Here is a 21,812-nt window from a genome sequence, read left to right on the forward strand (position 1 = left end):
TATTCATTTAGAATACGTTTTGGTGAGCCAATTTACAACAGCTTGTTGGCAGGAGGCAGTAAAATTCACACTCAATCATACGATTTCCGTTGACAGTCAATCAGTTTATATCAATGCAATTATTTGATGCCATTGTTGAAGTACCATACTAATAAGCTTTATGAAATATTTAACAAGATTTGCTAGTAAATAAACTCAAAGAAATAAAAGGATTACCTCAATTTACGGATTTGTTTTTTCATTTGATCATCAGATAAATTGTCAGTACTCCTTAATTTCATTAATAGGGTATTTAAATAAAGTTTGCCTAACAGATTATGATTTTCTGGATGCTAAAATACAAAATAAATAAACAAAGATCATCATAAAAATAGAAGTGGGTTTGTATTTGAAGTGAAGATAATAACAAAATAAATAGTATTTATGAGTTTCATAGTAAAGAGGAGTACTGAATCATAAAATTACAAATTTTGTGACGTACTCATAGTAGTATGATATTCGATTAATATATTTGACATGAGAAAATATAAAACTCTGAAAACAACAATGTCTTGATTGTATATTAGCATCAATACAACTGAAATCTTACGTTTCTTATGAGGATATGCAGTAAAAACTATTATACAGATTGTAATAAGAATAAGCGCAGTTCCTTCTAATGTGAAAAGTATTTTTACCACAGATTGACACTAACTGGTTTCACCAGTTTCAACCATAAAATCAATGAATTAAAACTCAAAGGTAATGAGCTCACTGAAAGACCTGGAGGTCTCGAATAAGACGCTTGGTAGGGTAGAAGAGACATTCCAAAACTAAAAAGAAAAGAAATCCAATGAGCCTTGGATTTCGAAGATTCCGAAACTGAGAAAAAACCACCTTCACACTAAATAAATCTACATAAACCACTCAATGGGACAATATCTTACTTTAATTTAATGCGAACCCTCGACAATTTAAAACTTCCCTATCGCCCCAGTATCCTGTTCTTCTCTTCAAATTCAATTTCACTTTTTTAAGCTATGCTACTTAGAAGTGTGGTAAGTTGAATCCATGAATAAGTAATATTTTAGCAAGAATGAATATTAAAAAGATCATTTATAGCTAACTAAAACTAGGTTCACAAAATAGGTCATATAGGATAAACATTGAGAAATATTCTTTCAATAACATTCAAGTCTCAATTCTAGGTAACTTGTGTTATGAACTCTCTTATTACGACCCAGCTACCCGGGTTGCTTAGTGATCTTGAACACAACTTCAATCGATAAGTCACCAAATCGGAAGACGGTTGAACAGGAACGTAATTGTATTCCAAATAAACAAGGGTGAATAGAAGTAAGAATCGAAAAAAGAAAAATGATAGTACATATATAATTTCTTCACAACATTCTACAGTCTTCTCCAAGTATATACTGGCGCTGATTTTTTTTCTCAACTAATTAGCATGCCACAACACACCCCTGTAAGGAACACGCTTTAATTCAATCTATATTCTACTAACGTGTTCAATAAAGAGAAAGTAAACAATATTGATTATACTGAACTAATTTGAATAAATCACTTCATCCCATGGAAAATTCTATCCCAGAAATTACTACCACGGTTTTAGAAGCACTTGAAATTAGAGTTATTTGCAAACCAGCACAATCCCAGCAGTCTATTTTATACAAAAAAATGATGGAACAATGAGGGGAAGCAGGCTCGACAAGATAGATTGTATCAAGTACGAAAACTATTAGACCGGACACCTATTCATAAAGATTAGCAGATATACAACAATATGTTGTTACTTAAATCGATGGACATAGAAAACCACAAAAAATTAAAGAATACTGGAAACTTTTGGAAACCTCAAGTCAATCCGCAGTCAATGGAGATATTGACACAAGTTTAATCTGTTAACTGGTAACCATAACGTTAATCAATTACATGGTAAGAGGACAGCCTACCACAACAGTCATCGAGGATCAATCGATTAACAACAGGATTATCAGGAGGAGCTAACTGCACGTTTAAAGAATGATTCTATAATTCTTAATTAAATAGAAGTTAAGTACTAATCATGCTATCCCATTTGAACCATCCAAACCAAGGATTCAACACTATATACATTCATCTATGCTAAAAACTCTCTCGATTGTTTCCAACACTTTCGCTGTCAACTTCTTGTTTAATATCAGACATTCACACTGCACACAAGCACACACGTAGTTAGACTTTTCATACTACTGTTTCCATTCAAAACATCATCACAACTATCAGTGCAACTTTACAGAAAGTTTTAAACTCCAGAAATTACGATCAACATAAGACATGCTTAATGCATTAAATCCTATAAAAATAAAGCGCAGTACACCGATTGTGCATTCTGAGATTTTTCCCAGAAAAATTTTCATGACCAGTCATTTACAAGAGACCAGAGGACTTACACAATTGGGTAGAGAAGAACACAAATGTTTCAAATAAGTCATTGTCATATTTGGATATGAAGAAATAAGGCTTTTAATAATATGATTAGGTGATAGAATTTGGGATGGTGCAAGGCTACTTTCCAAGGACGTTTCGGTTGTACTGCCTTCAATAACAGACAATTCACATGATGAATTAACATAACTTGAGGGAATAGGAAAACGTAGCATGAGCTGTTCAGCTATAATCTCATGATTAGTTGTTAAAGCTTGCATAAAATGATTCCAAACTAATTCAGAATAAACAGAGAACTCATAATTTACATCATTTGACGAATGAATAGCCGCTCCCTTATAAAGTGATTGTTTCTGAGAGTCAGTTGAATTATGCGCGGATAGGCTAAAATGTAAAACATGATTAAGTAGGTAAAAGCATCATTATTAACCTTCATTCATATAGAAGTAAACAAAATAGATGGTGTATAAAATATACCATGAATTCTGAATCGTAGTGCTACTATAAAAACCATGAGTCTACAAAGACCTTTGTTAGATTTCAAATATTTTAGTCGATTTAATTTCTTTACAACCGGTAAACATCCATTTAATGTTTTATTAAAAACACATTTGATGGATAAGTTTGATTGAATTCATATCAAGAACAAACAACATCTTACATTCGACTAGCTCCTGATATCTCATGTCATTATCCAACATATAATAACATGTTTCAAAGTATGAGTGATTACATTTGTATAGTTCATTAAAATACGTAAAATACAGTACAATGCAAATAATGAATAAAATAAGAAATATAAACTTTTTAAACTTACTCCAATAGTATAGAAATATAAAATTCTACTCCTGGAAAACTTGAATCATTTAGTTCATTGTAAACTAGTCTAAAAATAAATTACATAAATCGAGGAATTTAGCCAACATATCTTGAAATGTATTTTACTGATTCATATTAATGTATGTATTCGAAAAAAAAGCTATAAAAAAAATATAGAAATTTCTTTAAATGTACGAGTAAATTCATTCCACTTTTGAGTAGAACTAAGAGACAATCAACATGAATAAGAAAAACAAAATGTTATGATAAACAAAACAGACAAAAATTCAATAGTCGCCACAGTTAAATCAGTTGTTTATTCAGAAACTTTATAAATTCCTTTATTTGTATTTTAGTTGTCATATCCGAAGGACTTAAGAAATGGTAACTTCTACGGCTAATTTATGAGCTATTATTATATATAAATATATACTTATCATATATATAAACGCCGACTGTCTACTGATTAAGTATGATTTAGGTAACCTGTATACCAATTCACAGTATTACGATATTATCTGCAAAGACAGTAAATAAACAAAAAAAGATCTGCGGTAAAACGAAAGCCAATTTTTAATAAAACCTAATTAATTTTGTTATGTGGGAAGCTGGAACGCTGTAAATCACAGCATCATATGTATAGAAAGATCTAACTGGTAGACATATACAAGTAAATATAGATTAATCAAGAATAAATGAGATGTTAAAACTACCCTTACTTACTTTCGCCATATTTCCAATGCACCTGAAAGGTTACCTTGCCAACGATAAATAAGCGCCAAAGCATGGTAAGCACTATTATTTTCTAAGTAGACAGTTAAATCTTCCACGTCAATGTGTATCAAGCTTGAAATCAGATAAACTAAACCTTGATTATTATTGTTAGTTGACTTAGTGAGACCACCTTCACCTGACTGAGAATCACTAGAAGACGTATCAATGATTAATTCATAGGGATATGGTTGAATACCAGCCTGTTGTAATCGAACGTACAGTTTAACTAAAGCAGTTTCTACAAACTGAAAGAGCAAAATGAACTTACTGTAAAGTTTAAAATAAGGTAACTCAGAACATGATAAAGATAACAGTTAAAAACTTTAAACGTTAGGTTTACCGGTAAATATCTTCAATGATCAATAATCGCACACATTTCAAAGTACTACAACATGTTGCACAACTACTCTATAAGAAATATTGGTTACTCCAAGACGAATACTGCAGAGAAAATATATTTAGTAAACAGAAATCAAAGTTTCACAATTGAATCATCCAGCTCAGAGAACACAACACCTAAATTGGGTAACGGTTTCTGTTAGCGGTTCACACCAATTTATAGATGTCGTGTGAATAAAAAAAAGTAGACTGATTACCAAGAAGTGTTGATGTAAAGTCTTAGATAAATATTCAGTTTTACGAAGTAAAATGTTTCCTCAATAAACTGGATTATAAGTAACGAATAGTAGCAGTAGTTTTTGAAAATTCCCTTGTATAATGTACTTTAAATTTATGCAACTTTTCCCAGTAGTTAATTTCTTTAAACTTATGAAAATTACCAATGATTAGAGGTGGAATGACCAGTTAGTAACCAATTCCACATTCTCCCACGATTGCACTACGATTTGTAGACTAAACTTACTGGGTGATGACTAAAGCCATCGACTGAAGAAGCCAAACTAATCGGTTTGCAATTCAATATCTATTTGTGAACTTATTAGTTCACAATTCAATAGTATTCATAATTAATTATGTGAAAATGTATTTAACAAGCGAGGAAATGACAGTAATGATATATTTAACCATACTCACATGTAAATGCTTCTCAACAAATTTACTTTTATGATGTTTACGCAAAAAGTTGAAAAGGAATTCTTCATATTTTAATAACCATGATGAACTAATTGTTAGATCATGATCATCATTATCTGAATCTTCTGCAGCTCTTAAAATGCACAAATCACTAGTCAAATTAATTCCAGACGTTTGAGCATTATCGTCATTATCATGATTAGCTTCGGGATTAGTCTGATGTAGTTTGTAAAACCAATTTGGCATAAAATAACAACCTTTTGGCAAGAGATCAGAATACCGAAACAGAATCTGATTACAGAAAAGAAGGAATAAACAAACGTTTTTTAAATTTTCACATCCTAAGCAGTAAATAAATTGTAATACATAAATAGAAGCAAGTTGCGTTCATACTTATGTACAACCATTCATAAACCTATGTTTATAAGTCTTGATTGATGTCATAATTCAACAAAATATCGGTAAAACATCGTATGTGATGTGTACTGATAAACTGAAATAATCCACTCAATTTCAAAAAAGTGCAGTAAGATGATATCTGGATTGTAATAATAATACTAAGAATTAGTGGAATTGAACAAGCGAATACAAAGGTGGATATGCCGGCTGTGACATTAAACTTACTTACGCCTGTTACTCCCAATGGAGCATAGGCCGCCGACCAGCATTCTCCAACCCACTCTGTCCTGGGCCTTCCCTTCTAGTTCCATCCAATTCTCGTTCATTTTTCGCATGTCTATCTCCATTTCTCGGCGTAATGTGTTCTTTGGTCTTCCTCTCCTCCTCCTTTGGCCTTGAGGATTCCATGTGAGGGCTTGTCTTGTGACGCAGTTGGGTGCTTTCCTCAATGTGTGTCCTATCCACTTCCAGCGCTTCTTCATGATTTCTTCCTCCGCTGGGATCTAGTTTGTTCTCTCCCACAGTAGGTTGTTGCTAATAGTTTCCGGCCAACGGATCCGAAGTACTTAGCGTAAACAACTGTTAATAAACACCCGTATTTTCTGGATGATGGCTTTCGTAGTTCTCCAGGTTTCTGCCCCATACAGTAGAACTGTCTAGACATTTGTATTGAAAATCCTGACCTTGGTGTTGGTTGACAGTTGCTTTGAGTTCCAGATGTTCCTCAGTTGTAAATATGCTGCTCTTGCTTTGCCGATCCGCGCCTTCACATCTGCATCAGATCTACCCTGTTCATCAATGATGCTGCCCAAATATGTAAAGGTTTTTACATCTTCCAAATCTCCTCCGTCAACTGTGATTGGATTGGTGCATTCTGTGTTGTATCGGAGAATCCTGCTTTTCCCTTTGTGTATATTGAGACCTACTGCTGCTGAGGCTGCTGCCACACTGTTCGTCTTCACCTGCATTTGTTGTTGCGTTTGCGATAGAAGGGCCAGATCATCTGAGAAGTCTAGATCGTCCAACTGCATCCTAGATGTCCATTGTATCCCGTGCTTTCCTCCAGATGTTGACGTCTTCATGATCCAGTCGATCACCAGGAGAAAGAGAAAGGGTGAGAGTAAGCAACCTTGCCTAACACCGGTCTTTACTTCGAACAAGCTTGTCAACTGTCCTCCGTGCACGACTTTGCAGTTTAATCCATCATAGGAATTCCGTATGATATTGACTATCTTCCGAGGCTGGCCGTAGTGTCGAAGAAGTTTCCATAGTGTTGTTCTTTCCACACTATCAAATGCTTTTTCTTAGTCAATGAAGTTGATGTAGAGTGATGAATTCCATTCAATTGATTGTTCTACAATGATCCGTAGAGTTGCGATTTGGTCTGTACACGATCTATCCTTATGGAATCCTGCCTGTTGGTCACGAAGTTGGGAGTCTACGGAGTCCTTCATCCTGTTTAACAATACCCTGTTGAAGACTTTTCCCGGTATTGAGAGAAGAGTGATGCCCCTGTAGTTATCACATTCGCTGATTAAACTCAAAACAACTTTTTGCTTCTAGTGCTAAATAATATGTTGAAGGTAGGGATTCCACGAGTTTATGTTTGTTTGATGCTGAATTAATAGATAAACTCTCTAATCAAATAAGAAACAATGTAATGATATTTGCCGTCTAACCAATAATAAGTTAATTCACTCACCTTTGAGCTATACTGTATTTGGGGGTGCTAGTGATACTACTCGTTTGTTTAAATCGAGGTAGATTGAGAAGGCTTTCATACTTCCATTTGTTAGTTAAAACTCAAGTGCCTTCACCACTGACCCACCGCTCAAAAAAGAATATATCTCATTACAGTTTACTGTAATAGACTAAATATTAAATTTGTAATAAAACGTAGTAAGTTTCATTCTAAATAACTGCATCATTTATTTGAAGAGTTTTTAACACGGACTGGTTTTAGCTTAAAAAGCATTAAGAAACCAACAGAAATGAAAGAGCTGATTCACATGAGTTTGCGACATTTATACCACTGAGTTGCAATCTAGTGGTAGTATATAGTTAGTCACAGCTTCAGTCTATCTAATTATGGAGTGACAATAACTGTCTTATTCCTGACATGATTAATTTCACAGATCACAGCTTAATAGGCTAATCATCAATATACCAAAATAAGAACCACTTCAAATATAATAATAACAATAAAGGGATTATATAAAGGGAAGTAACTCACTTCACGTATGTCTATAGTGCTCTGTTCAAAGTAGGAAGCTGCTTTATCTAGTTCGCCCTTTTCAAAATGATAAAATCCTAAAAGTCCGAGTACCCGTTGACGTCTCTGGAAAAGCAAAATATAGGAAATCGTTTTGTTATTAATTATCACAATACTAAAAGATATGAAAGTGACAAGGAAAGTAATCGGCCCAAAAAACATAAATATTTAAATAACCTTAATTAACTTTAGAATATTAGATAAAAGTTCCACGACTTACTGAAACTACAGCCCTGTAGTGATTAATGAATTATAAGTTAATCTGCGGATATATCCTTACGACTTAACACGTAAATCCAACAGTACACCAAAAGTCAAAACACAAGATGTCAGTTGGAATCATTTGTTTGACAGACGCTATGCTGGAGAAAAACTATGAGTGTAAACTGATTGGATAAAACATTGGGGTTAGTAACAAGTCAACTCAATTTTGTGACTCACCTTATATAGTTTAAACAGACAAAGAGTAATGTAAGCTAGTAGATGAACAACAAACGAAGTGTACATAATAGCATACGTGAATATAATTAACACGAATACAGATGACAGCGGTACATGCATAGAAAGCGGCAATTACCTATGAGAAATATAGATTTATAAGGTGTAAAAGTGACTTAATAGTTGCATACTGTCTAATCAACTAATATTTGTCTGACAACTAGAATGAATCTACTCAAGTGTTGTGAAAAGTCACACAGAAACTATCGAATCTATACAGAGAAAAAAAGGAAGAACAGCAAAGACAGTTGTAGTAATAAGCACCACATCAAAGGGTGATATAACAATGATTGTTTGAAATTTGTACGCATTACAGTGACTACTTGAAACAAAAGGCAATAACAAAATATTTTTCAGAAATAAAACAGCACATAATGATTAATATATTCAAGCAGCTTTGAAAATTGATGTGTCATTATGTTTCACTGAAACTAAACACTTTACTATGTGAAGTAAAATAGCTAAATTACTATGTTTTAAACAAGTGGGTTGTAGGTTTGAATTCCACTCCACCAATTTCGGTTTGTCTAGGTGATTAGTATTATTAACCATCACACAGTGTAGATTAAAGCCAAGTACTTGGTCAAACAGCAACATAATGGTTTAAACCCATGAATAAAAACAAAAAAAGTCGATTGGATACACACTTTCCTAAATCTTTGTTAAACCCGACGTTTAAATAATTCCTAATTTAGTTAAATGCACGTATAATTGTATAGTTTGATGATTCACCTTGTTTATGTGATGTAACAATTTATCTGGTAATCATGAACAATCATTAGAAAAAGGAATAAACAGATGTATAAACTATCACAATAAAATAAAACAGGAAATAAGCATGATGAGAGATTGACAAAAATCACTACAATTAGTGAATAGTTGAGAAAATGAATGTTATTAATAAAAGCCAAGTAGAAATAAATAGACAAAATAAGTAGTAGAAAGAACACAGTATAAAAACAAATTATCCAGCTACTTATGAAATGATATCAGCTGCAAAACTATTGGAAATCATACTGAAGCCATATCACAGTTGTGAGCGTATTATAATACAAATGTCCTTGCATAATATTTCCCGGATATTTTTCTAAGATTTATGTTAGTTTCGACATTCTCATTAATCCTCTAAAGGATTGGGAAAGTAACCTTTAAGTTAAGACTAAAGTGGGATTATAATCTGACTACTACTTAACAGATGTGTGGTGGAAAATAAGTCAATTAACTTATCAGATATTTGGGTTTTGTCCACAGTTGTAATCAATCAATGTTTATTATCGTGGTTTATGCATCGTGACATGGGATACACGCATATCTACGCTACTTGAGTTCATATCAGTGGCTACACGATGTGACTTACACGTATCATTGAAAGTTCTTCCCTTAACGTTACCACTAATCACTTACCATTATTTTATCCACGAATAACAGTTTCAAGACACCAATGATCTGATATCAGTAGTCATCTATCTAAAACGGTAATATTTCGCATAGAAAGTTGTTGAGATATTTAATCAATCACATTGTTTAGAGATTGATGATCAAATTTTCTGAATAGCAGACAAAAGTTCAACAGGTGTCATGCAAACGTCCACCGAAGATGTGGTCTAACACCTGCCACTTTTAACCATATGGTTAAAATAGGCATCGATGAAAACCGGTCCGATAGCATAACCATGAACTGAATAAATTTATATATTGTGAAGGACAGTTGCTTTAGTTACCATGTTAATAATAAGCATAGTTTAAGAGATTTAAAATTCAGAAACCATAATAAAACTGTATCAAAAAGAAACATCGTGAATTATCTAACATATTGATAAATGACAACTCCGCCTGGAGTCCCTCCGGGGGCCACTACCGGTCCCAAGCCCGGATAAAGGAGGAGGGTTGGGCATGGGGTTAGCGTCCCCCCCCCGTAGAAAACTCGCTAAAAAAACGCTAGCCAGAAAAAATTATTCAAACCTTTTAAACTCTGCCCTGGGAGTCAGAAGGTCTTCATTTAGAAGAATTATGACGCCTCATGGTGAAAGCCGAATTCCTTCGGAAGTCACGAGGCTGATGCCCCTTCTGATAACCAGAGCGACCATTTATTTAGGTACATGGAATGTTCGTACAATGTGGGACACCGGGAGAGCCTTCCAAATTGCTGCAGAAATGAGAAGATACAACCTAGAGGTACTTGGGATCAGTGAAACACATTGGACACAAGTTGGACAACAACGACTAGCTTCAGGGGAGCTTCTGTTATACTCCGGCCATGAAGAAGAAAATGCTGCACATACACAAGGAGTTGCATTGATACTGTCCAAACAAACACAAAAGGTACTCATAGGATGGGAATCTCATGGACCAAGGATCATCAAAGCCTCCTTCAAAACAAAGAAAGAGGGCATTTCAATGAACATCATCCAATGCTATGCGCCTACCAACGACTACAATGAAGACGCTAAAGATCAATTCTACAATAGGCTGCAGTCAATCGTCGAGAAGTGCCCAACAAAGAACCTGACCATTCTGATGGGAGTTTTCAATGCCAAGGTTGGAACGGACAACACTGGATATGAAGACATCATGGGACGACACGGACTGGGAGAAAGAAACGAAAATGGTGAGAGATTTGCAAATCTATGTGCCTTCAATAAGCTGGTCATAGGCAGCACCATATTCCCACATAAACGCATACACAAAACCACATGGACTTCACCGGATCACACCACGCAAAACCAAATCGACCATATTTGCATCAACAAAATGTTCAGGAGGACTATAGAGGACGTGAGAACCAAGAGAGGAGCTGATACAGCATCAGATCATCACTTACTGGTCGCCAAGATGAAATTGAAACTCAAGAAGCACTGGACAATGGGGCGGACAATATCACAAAAGTTCAATACGGCCTTTCTTCAGGATACTAACAAACTCAGTGAATTCAAGATAGTCCTCAGCAACAAGTTCCAGGCCTTTCATGATCTACTCAATGGAGAAGGAACTACTGTGGAGAGCAACTAGAAGGGGATCAAAGAGGCAATCACTTCAACATGTCATGAGGTCCTGGGTCACAAGAAACACCATCACAAGGAATGGATCACTGTTGATACACTGGATAAGATTCAAGAAAGGAGGAACAAGAAGGCAGCAATCAATACCAGTCGAACAAGAGCAGAAAAAGCCAAGGCACAAGCTGAATACACAGAAGTAGACAAGCAAGTGAAGAGAAGCATCAGAACCGACAAACGTAAATATGTGGAAGATTTAGCAACGGCGGCGGAAAAGGCTGCAAGAAAAGGAAACATGAGACAATTGTATAACACGACAAAGAAACTCTCTGGAAATCGCCGCAAACCAGAACGACCAGTGAAAAGCAAGGAAGGCGAGATAATCACCAACATTGAAGAGCAGCAAAACAGGTGGGTAGAACACTTCAAAGAACTGTTGAATCGACCAGCTCCACTGAGCCCACCCAACATCGAAGCAGCACCCACGGACCTCCCAATCAATGTTGGCCCACCAACAATTGAAGGAATCAGCATGGCCATCAGACAAATCAAGAGTGGCAAAGCAGCAGGACCGGAGAACATCCCAGCAGAGGCACTAAAAGCAGATGTAGCGGCAACTGCAAGGATACTCCACATTCTCTTCAGCAAGATTTGGGATGAGGAACAAGTACCAAAAGACTGGAAAGAAGGACTACTGATCAAAATACCGAAGAAAGGAGATATCAGCGAATGTGATAACTACAGGGGCATCACTCTTCTCTCAATACCGGGAAAAGTCTTCAACAGGGTATTGTTAAACAGGATGAAGGACTCCGTAGACTCCCAACTTCGTGACCAACAGGCAGGATTCCATAAGGATAGATCGTGTACAGACCAAATCGCAACTCTACGGATCATTGTAGAACAATCAATTGAATGGAATTCATCACTCTACATCAACTTCATTGACTAAGAAAAAGCATTTGATAGTGTGGAAAGAACAACACTATGGAAACTTCTTCGACACTACGGCCAGCCTCGGAAGATAGTCAATATCATACGGAATTCCTATGATGGATTAAACTGCAAAGTCGTGCACGGAGGACAGTTGACAAGCTTGTTCGAAGTAAAGACCGGTGTTAGGCAAGGTTGCTTACTCTCACCCTTTCTCTTTCTCCTGGTGATCGACTGGATCATGAAGACGTCAACATCAGGAGGAAAGCACGGGATACAATGGACATCTAGGATGCAGTTGGACGATCTAGACTTCTCAGATGATCTGGCCCTTCTATCGCAAACGCAACAACAAATGCAGGTGAAGACGAACAGTGTGGCAGCAGCCTCAGCAGCAGTAGGTCTCAATATACACAAAGGGAAAAGCAGGATTCTCCGATACAACACAGAATGCACCAATCCAATCACAGTTGACGGAGGAGATTTGGAAGATGTAAAAACCTTTACATATTTGGGCAGCATCATTGATGAACAGGGTAGATCTGATGCAGATGTGAAGGCGCGGATCGGCAAAGCAAGAGCAGCATATTTACAACTGAGGAACATCTGGAACTCAAAACAACTGTCAACCAACACCAAGGTCAGGATTTTCAATACAAATGTCAAGACAGTTCTACTGTATGGGGCAGAAACCTGGAGAACTACGAAAGCCATCATCCAGAAAATACGGGTGTTTATTAACAGTTGTTTACGCTAAGTACTTCGGATCCGTTGGCCGGAAACTATTAGCAGCAACCTACTGTGGGAGAGAACAAACTAGATCCCAGCGGAGGAAGAAATCATGAAGAAGCGCTGGAAGTGGATAGGACACACATTGAGGAAAGCACCCAACTGCGTCACAAGACAAGCCCTCACATGGAATCCTCAAGGCCAAAGGAGGAGGAGAGGAAGACCAAAGAACACATTACGCCGAGAAATGGAGATAGACATGCGAAAAATGAACGAGAATTGGATGGAACTAGAAGGGAAGGCCCAGGACAGAGTGGGTTGGAGAATGCTGGTCGGCGGCCTATGCTCCATTGGGAGTAACAGGCGTAAGTAAAGGAAAAGTAAATTAAAAGTTGATAAATGACAGCCTACAACAAAACTGAATCTAACTGTAAATTTACCTTATCGAATAATTGTTGTTCATGTTTGAATTTCTCAACTTGCAACTGCATGGCTTGAGTAAGACGATTTCGTTCTTGTTGTTGTACAAGGAAAGCTTGTTTAAGACAACCAGTTAAGATGAACCTCCGTGCAATCAAATCCCAACGTTCTGGTCCTAAGACTTGAATATTTCTGATGGATGTAGTGTCAGTATTACAGTCAGATGTTCCAGTAAAGTATAACAAATGAGCATCAGCAGAAAAACAAGCTACAGATGGCTTTTGAAGATTTATTGTTTGTATCTGGGATTGTGTCAAGACGCTAGAACAAAAGGAGAGTAGTAGGTATGTTAGTTTTAGAAGTATGAGATTAGGATGAGGAGGTTGTTAATACTATGATAATTGATAGTATAGTCTCATTTATATCTTCATCACTAATTCCTGGCGTAAGATGGACAGGACTACAGTCTGATATCATTTTAATGAAATTAATTAAAATTCTAAACATTCTTCAGTCAAATCTTAAATAATTCTATTTTCTATTGACGATATTTTTAATTGTGGTGACATTTCGTAGATAGTCACTGGATGACTGGAAAGATGTATAGAAAGAATCCATAACATTTAACAGAAATACCAGTATTTCATTGTACATCAGCAGACGACCACCCATAAAGTTAATTTATCAGTAAATACTACCTGTCAGAATGATATAGCATCTCTAATTTTAGTGTAAATTTATTTCGAAAATTTGAATCCCCTTGTTTTCGCGCCAGAAACGCTCTTTTCACCTTCATGTCGTATTTTTCATTTGGGAGGATCTTAAACGCTATTGGTTCGTTGTACCGTTTAGTATGTTATTTTGTAACGCTTCCCAATGACAGTTTTATTCCGTATATATACGTTTGATTTGTGCCCGTTTGTTATCGCTCGTGCTTCTGGTTGCTTGCGGAATATATTTCCCCGTTTCGAACTTGAACTTCTATCTCTAGTTAGCGGGGCTGGGACTCATCAGAATAGCTAGCTTACTGGTCTTTGGTCACATAGTCTTTGTTCCGTTCGCATACTAGGCGAACTCGTAATCGCTTCAAACATAGAAGGCATTCAGACAATGAACTCATTTTAAAATTATACAAACACAAGATATTTTTAGTTCACTGAGGATTTCTTAGAAAGAAGATAATCAATAATAATTTAACTCATTCACAAGGTACTTGGATATGATCCACAAAAAAGTGAGGGTTACGGATAATACATAGTTCCCAAAACTGAAGTAGATGAAGCGATGTACAAAATTGTGAATTGATGGCTGTAAATTGAATATCTTAACCACTAACAGTCAATACTGCAAATTATTTTTCGTCAGATATTTAACAAAATAGTTTTGGGTGTACGGTCCTTATCTGCATAAAGTCTTTTTTTACAGCAAACTTGTCGGGTTATATTTCACCCAAGTACAAATGGAATCTGATACTGTGTTTCTCCCATATGAGTTTATATATTGTTCTAATCCTGTAAGATCAAGCAAGCAATCATGAATGAGTTCCTCTTGTGTCTGTATAGCAGATTTATGGAATATAACTATTGTATCATCGGACACATCTCTTCGCAACGGTATGTTTTTAAGACATAGTAAATCCCTACCTCGATAGGAAAAGAGCTAAAATGTATGTTCCTCGTTTTAGAACGAATGATATTTCTTTGTTTACCAAACAGGATTAGACGGAGATTTAGGTTTGAAACTTGATTGTCAACCACCATCCCATCATTCTATTAAACATTGAAAAGTGATACAATCAAGCTACTTTTACATAATTTTTTACACCAGCAGTTTATAATTTCACTAAAACACCAAAGCATACCAGCTGTTTTTTATGATTCTTATGTTCAAAAACTAAATCTTATGAGCGCAAAAGTGTTAATCTTATAATGCTATTTATTCTGTATGATTTATATGGCCTTTTCCTTAATTGCATGGAACTTCAAATTTCAAACAACGCTTCTGAGAGCATAAGTGACTTATTTCAAAGAGATTTTTTAAAAGTTACTGATTATAACTATATAATAAAAAAACAAATTTATTCAATATGTTCAACTATCTCAATGGTATGTACGATGATTTTTTGAACTAGTATCCACTATTCAGCTTTTCTTATTTTACCGCTGGAATCTGATATAACTCAGAAAACTGAGATGCTAATAAGGAATGTATTATCCTGGACAACAGAAATCGATAAGAAATAGGATTGCTCCCAAGTAGTGAAATAATGTCTCGCTTGGTTGCAATGATATCATAGGACCAAAACTAAACTGACTTCAAAAGATTATTAATTAATATAATTACAACTTTTAGCATACATTTTTAACCAACATAGAAGTAAAATGAAAAATGGTTTGACGGTTTATGCAGATTGGTGAAACAACGGAATGACTTGTACAGTAGGCTTATTCAGAACATGTAATAACATGAATATGGAATATATAAACTTTTACATCATCGATTAGCAGTCTAATATGTTGATACAATTTTGTCACCTACAGAAATCCCGGCGGTTCTACTTAACAAGATGAACGGAATGGCAAGTCTAGCACACGAGTATACTTAAATTACAAAAATTAAGCCAGTAATTTTGCTTGTACATATAGATGTTCCTTGCCCTTACAGTTATTTATTCCGCTCATTTTTCCTGGTTCCGATAATTGAATATTTTGCTATTTACACGTATTTATTTTAAGATCACCGAATTGACTCCGCATGAATACACTCATACGAAACGTAAAACTTGATTTAAAACATTGTAGTAGGTCATAGTCAGAAACATGTTTTAGACTTATAAATAAATTACATGGATACACGATAAAGAATTACAAAAACTCTTAAAAGTTACACATACTTGTGAATGGTAAAAAATTCGTCAGTAATAGTGAAGAAATAATTTCTCCACACAAAAACTTCTACTATATTTGGTGATAATTGAAGTGGTGCACGATGAGATACACCATTAGCATCGACAATAATACCCAATGATCCTGGACCAGAAACAATAAATTCATTCTGCAAGTATTGAATTTTTATAAGAATATATTAGTGTTCTAACAAACCTGAGTAAAATAGACTATGTAATTTCGTACTGGTTCTTTTACTGAACGCAATAACTCTGTAGTACTGTTTGTACGTAAATTTATTGATATGTAACTACTGTCCGATGCAACACATAAAAATTGTGGTGAGATGCACTAAAACAAAAGTCACTAAATCAAGCAAAAATAGTATGAATTTACAAGAGACTGTGGAACTTCTGTTAACCTGGTTTCAAAAACAAGCATACATGTTGATACAAAAATATGATGTAGTTGGATTAAACCCGATTTAAATCCTATGCACAGCTAAATTAGCGTAATAATTATACACATCATTAATTCGAATTTGAAAATGATTAAAATACCTTCTCTTTTTCATCATCGAAAGAGCACAAATGGAATGATGAAACGCCTTTGAAAGATGGAATAAAATTCATGATCTAGAAACAATAAAACAGGTTTTACAAAATCTATTTCCATACCTCAAGTTTTTCCGCGTTACATAAGGTAAGATTTTCATCGCTGAAAATAGAAAGTGTTGTTTTTTTGGAAGAAGTTTCAAGCCTTGAAATAGGCTTAGTCTGATTAGGTTAACATATAAAAAAATCAGAGATTTACAAATATTCTCCTTGATAGAACATTACTGAAACAAAATGATGTTTTATTGTCATACAACTCTTGAATAATCAATTGAGATACTAAACTTTAGTCATGATAGAAAACAGCCATACTGAACAACATACCCCTTGCTTGTTCCAATAAATAGTAAGTCTGAAAATGAACACATGGCTGTTATCTATGAAAGGATACAAGGTAACATAGTTGTCACAAAAATACCTCCACTTCAGTTTCCATAGCAGTACATGAACTTGGATGTAATTGAAATAACGAATACTTTGTGTTCTCCGGTTCAATTTTATTGACGTAGTCATTCATCATCAGGTAGGATAATTGTTGAACGCAAAAATGTCAGTGTCTGAAAATGACAGAAAATAAACGTATTTGAAGCAACTACATGAACACATTCATACAGTGACAACATTCATATAAAAACACCTCACAATCAGACAAAAAGGACATTGTGAAACCCCATACTACCTGCCATACTGCCAATTTTAAAAAAAAATATGATAGAAAATAGATAAAAATGAAAACGAAATTGGAGGAAGCTAATATCTAAAATATCACGAATTTCAACACTCGAAGTTCACACTTACAATAGGTTCATATGAACCTCTCGAAATTCTATGCCCAATTACAGAACTTATCCAGCGGTATTTCATGCTCAGGAACAACGGCAAAACCTAAATATCACACGGAAAGCACTGCACATTTATTTTACAGCAAACAGCACTTGGATATCACCTACAAGAGTTTATCTTCACACAACTTTACAGAAGTGTAGCTGAATGATTTATCATGGTGGTTCCGTTTATACATACTTGCAAGCATACCACCATAATAGATATACAGAGCATTTCAAGAAATGTCAGTCAGTCAGCTACAACGTAGGATCAGGTACATATATGCATCAGTCCAAGTTGCCATACCTCATTAACACAACAAGATGGACACCGGATTCATAAAAGTAGTTAATTCAGAGGTGGTAATATATAAAAGAAAGATTGCAATAAGGATATAGTACAGGAAGAAAGAATTAGTTCGTAGAAAGAAAGATATGAAGCGATTTTAATCTCTTAGTTTAAGAGAAGACAGAGAGTGTATACAACGACGCCATTGTGATCGATTCTGAGCCACGTCACCAAGAGTCTCCAACCATTGGTTACGAAAGTCACGCGTACCCCAACCAAGTAGTCTGCATCTACCAACATGGCTCAGACTAGAAGTTAGTGACTTCAAGCACTGATGCCACGTTTTGGTTTGGCCGCCCCTAACTCTCTTCCAACCATCCCCCACACCGGTTAGCATTGCACGTCGTGGTAATCGGTGTTCAGGCATACGTAACACGTGGCCCAACCATCTCAGTCGATGAAGATTCACAACCTTATCAACTGATTTACCATCATCTCCTAATACCCTGCGTCTAACCTCACTATTACTTACCCGGTGATCCCAGCAGACTCCAGCAATATTTCTGAGGCATCTGTGGTCAAATACTAGTAGCTTACGAGTGTCTTCTACTCTTAATGGGCATGTTTCGCTGCCGTAAATTAAAACAGAACGGACTGCCGCGCAGTATACTCGTCCTTTTATTGATAGACGGATATCTCGCCTTCTCCATAGGTGACGTTGTTGCTACCTTGACGTGGTGGTCGGGCTTGCCTATCGTGATGAAGCAACCGAGCTATACTGGCTGGAACAACTGTTCCTCAAGGTCCTACCACGTCAGAAAGGTCGGTTGAAGAGCGGTAAGACTAAAAGCAACAAACCCAAGGTCCGAAGGCGAAGTCGTACTGCTTACTGTACAGAGGTGTGACAGCAGTAAGGTGTTTCCTTCAGACAACCAGCATGACAGCGATGCTGCCTTCCCACAAGGAGGGGTGAGGTTAGAAAAGGTCGACCCTAAAAATGCACACCTCGCCTTATCTCACGGATATCCGTCTCCGGCGGTAGGGTCTCAACAAGTACGGAGCTAACACAAAAATTGCCCATGAAAAGGTCGTGTGACCGACCTCAGGCAGTTGTCCCTTGGGCACTGCGGTCACGCTCTCGGGTCACTAAGACCACCTCTAATCCAATTTCCTTTTCAGGTACCTCCAGAACAACCCTTCCACGGTGTGGGCAACCGGGAAGTGATGATCTAAAAACAACATAGTTTCTTCGTAATCTTAGAAAAAAACAGGAGACGTTTAGACAGTTATGAGCCTCTCCCAGCACTACAAGTAAGGATCGACCAGTAGGATATAAAATGTTTAAACCAATGAAAGGTTAATGACGACGTGTTTTTAAAAGGCATAGCATTCACGCGTGTACACATCTATACCAAAATAATAGTTTACTAATCATGAAACAAAACATTTTGGGCAATATCTCCAAAGTTTTGGGTTTTCTCTAATATGTCTCCAGAAGTTTCGGCAACTTTGGGGAAATCCATCTACGTTTAGTGATTAAACCCCAGTATTTTCTTCGCATTTAGGGGATATTCTGCACGATTTTCGGTTCTTCCCAATACCGTCGAAGTAGATGGAAGTGGTGGTTAGAACACCTATTTTTGAGGAACTACTTTATGAGCATGTACTCAGTAGATACTTACTTAGCTATTGGGGAAAAGTTCCCAGTCAAAATATTGGCAACTGGAAACTCAACTGTGACACATGCAGCTTTGAGAAAATGCACAGTATTGCATCATTGTATTAAGTTGTCATCACTTTGAAATCATTGCTTTCAGATGATTATCTGATAACTGAGGGATTGAAAGTATCATTCACTGAAGTACTCGGTTACAAAAGCACAATTGCACCTGAGGATGACACGCTGACATGTAGAACAGAGAAGTCAAAGAGGTGAATTGATGAGCTTACACAATCCATTCATTGTCAGAGTTGTCAAACGCAAAATGAAAAACTACTTGTGCACCTCTGAAGAACTAGAGGTTACTGAAATGGAAGCTGCGTATGTCGCAGTTGAGTTTCCAGTTGCCAACATTTTGACTGGGGACTTTTCCCCAATAGTTAAGTAGGTATCTATTGAGTACATGCTTATAAAATAGTTCCTCGAAAACAGAAGTGTTCTCACCACCGCCTCCATCTACTTCAACGGCAGTTAGTAACCCGTAAGTTGGGGTAATTGCAAACATAATGAGAGTAAAATATTGAAAGTGATTCTGAAAGAAGTCAATGAACTATCTAGCAAGATGGACAAACTGACTGCTTAAATCAAAAGCTCATACATGGATGTGAAGGACAGTTACAGCAATAGCCTAGACACTTCGAGTTGCGCGTTTCCATTGAAACCATCTGAGGAAATGCGTACTGTTAAAGCTGCTTTGGAGGAACAAAAGTTCCGTGACCCGTTCGTAAGTTGTGACAGCTGTTTATGAAATTTCAGGTGACCAGATTGTCCGCGATCGTGTGTGATCTTCGGAAGTCAATCAAAGCGTGTCTGTATTACGTGTTGACACCGGAACTGGTAATTACTTATACCTTACGTGGGACTAAGAATAAAATAAATATAAATAACTACATATTCTACAGAACGATTTAAAGTACGTTCACATCACAGTCTTAATATATTTATAGATGTTCACGGTTTTGAAGTGCAACCTGTCCAGAGAAAGAAATAACACAAGTCAGGCTTTCTTGCATGACGCGAGAGATAAATTTAATAAGCGTGGATGGCGATCCAAAGAAAGGGTGAGCCAAATGTTCTTTTAGTCTGTAATTGAATATCTGTTTCTGATTGTATATTAGTTTCTAACACATGTTTATACTGAAGTAACTATTTGCTGTATATTTTATTTTCAGCTGGCTTCGCAAGTGCTCACAGACCTAGCTGTAAACTTTTAGTTCAGCAAACATTATTATTACCACTAGTACGTAATCAACCTTTCACATGGTATTATGGATTCATATTTTGGATGTTTGCTATGACATAGAGCAATCGTTTGTCTACTATTGGCAATTTGGCTGTTTTGATACTGCGTTTGTAATGCAAAAGAGTAACGTTCCTCTTATTTTTGTAGAGCACTGTGGACGACAGTTTAACATCAACCCGATGTACCAAACCGAGGCGCAATTGCAATTGTGTCAGGATTCGAAGACATTAGTTATGGACGTACAGTTTATTTGCACATTTTTAAAACCTCAATAAACAATTTTATTTATAACGCATAAGTCCTTCAACTACGGAAATGCTTATTTGCCGCGACAGACTAGTTCTTGTTGCCGTGGTTTAATTGCTTTGAAACTGCGTTTAATTTGCGAAGTTAACTGAAGAAAAGAATTGAGTAGGTGTGTATCAACTTGTGGGTACTTGTTAATAAGTTGGTAGACTTTCCTGAACAATAGGTAATCTAGGGGTTTTTTCTAATAAGGTATTGGGAAGAACCGAAAATCGTGCAAAATATCCCCTAAATGCGGAAAACTATTGGGGTGTGGTAACTAAACGTAGATGGATTTCCACAACGCTGCCGAAACTTCCGGAGATATACTGGCGAAAATCCGAAATTGTGTAAATTCCCCAAAATGTAAAAATAAAATATGGGGTTTTAACGACGAATATGGATGCATTACTGCACGGTAATGGGTCTTCCCCAGACCTGGGGGAACTTTGGGTTTTATGCCATCGTCCCAAACCATTTCTATTACGGCTTACCAAATATTTCCTCAAAAGGCACATGTTTCTCTCACAATATGGACATTATGTTGTCATTGGGCCAACAGTGACAGTTCCCTCGAAATTTCCGCAAATTAATTTGGAGGCTAAAATGTACAGGAACAGACTATTTTCGACCTAAATCAGACGAGCGAACTTAAA

At 36.3% G+C, this 21,812-nt stretch overlaps 1 protein-coding gene across 1 annotated transcript in view; it reads right to left on the bottom strand.

Moving 5' to 3' along the window:
- Positions 1-21,812, bottom strand: part of TGFBRAP1 (transforming growth factor, beta receptor associated protein 1) — a 38,841-nt gene that overhangs the window by 16,757 nt on the left and 272 nt on the right. Inside the window, exons 2-16 of the mRNA XM_051213475.1 lie at positions 17,214-17,352; positions 17,120-17,172; positions 16,995-17,079; positions 16,859-16,957; positions 16,742-16,816; positions 16,578-16,682; positions 16,398-16,532; positions 16,190-16,350; positions 13,317-13,617; positions 7,682-7,786; positions 5,050-5,340; positions 3,967-4,262; positions 3,242-3,310; positions 2,430-2,808; positions 217-332 (exon numbers count right to left, since the gene is read on the bottom strand). Coding sequence (XP_051069459.1) covers positions 217-332; positions 2,430-2,808; positions 3,242-3,310; positions 3,967-4,262; positions 5,050-5,340; positions 7,682-7,786; positions 13,317-13,617; positions 16,190-16,350; positions 16,398-16,532; positions 16,578-16,682; positions 16,742-16,816; positions 16,859-16,957; positions 16,995-17,079; positions 17,120-17,172; positions 17,214-17,315 — 2,372 coding nt within the window. The 5' untranslated portion in view covers positions 17,316-17,352. The remainder of the gene's footprint in view (positions 1-216; positions 333-2,429; positions 2,809-3,241; positions 3,311-3,966; positions 4,263-5,049; positions 5,341-7,681; positions 7,787-13,316; positions 13,618-16,189; positions 16,351-16,397; positions 16,533-16,577; positions 16,683-16,741; positions 16,817-16,858; positions 16,958-16,994; positions 17,080-17,119; positions 17,173-17,213; positions 17,353-21,812) is intronic.

Source organism: Schistosoma haematobium, chromosome 3 (genome assembly GCF_000699445.3).
Source record: "Schistosoma haematobium chromosome 3, whole genome shotgun sequence".
Classification (NCBI taxonomy): domain Eukaryota; kingdom Metazoa; phylum Platyhelminthes; class Trematoda; order Strigeidida; family Schistosomatidae; genus Schistosoma; species Schistosoma haematobium.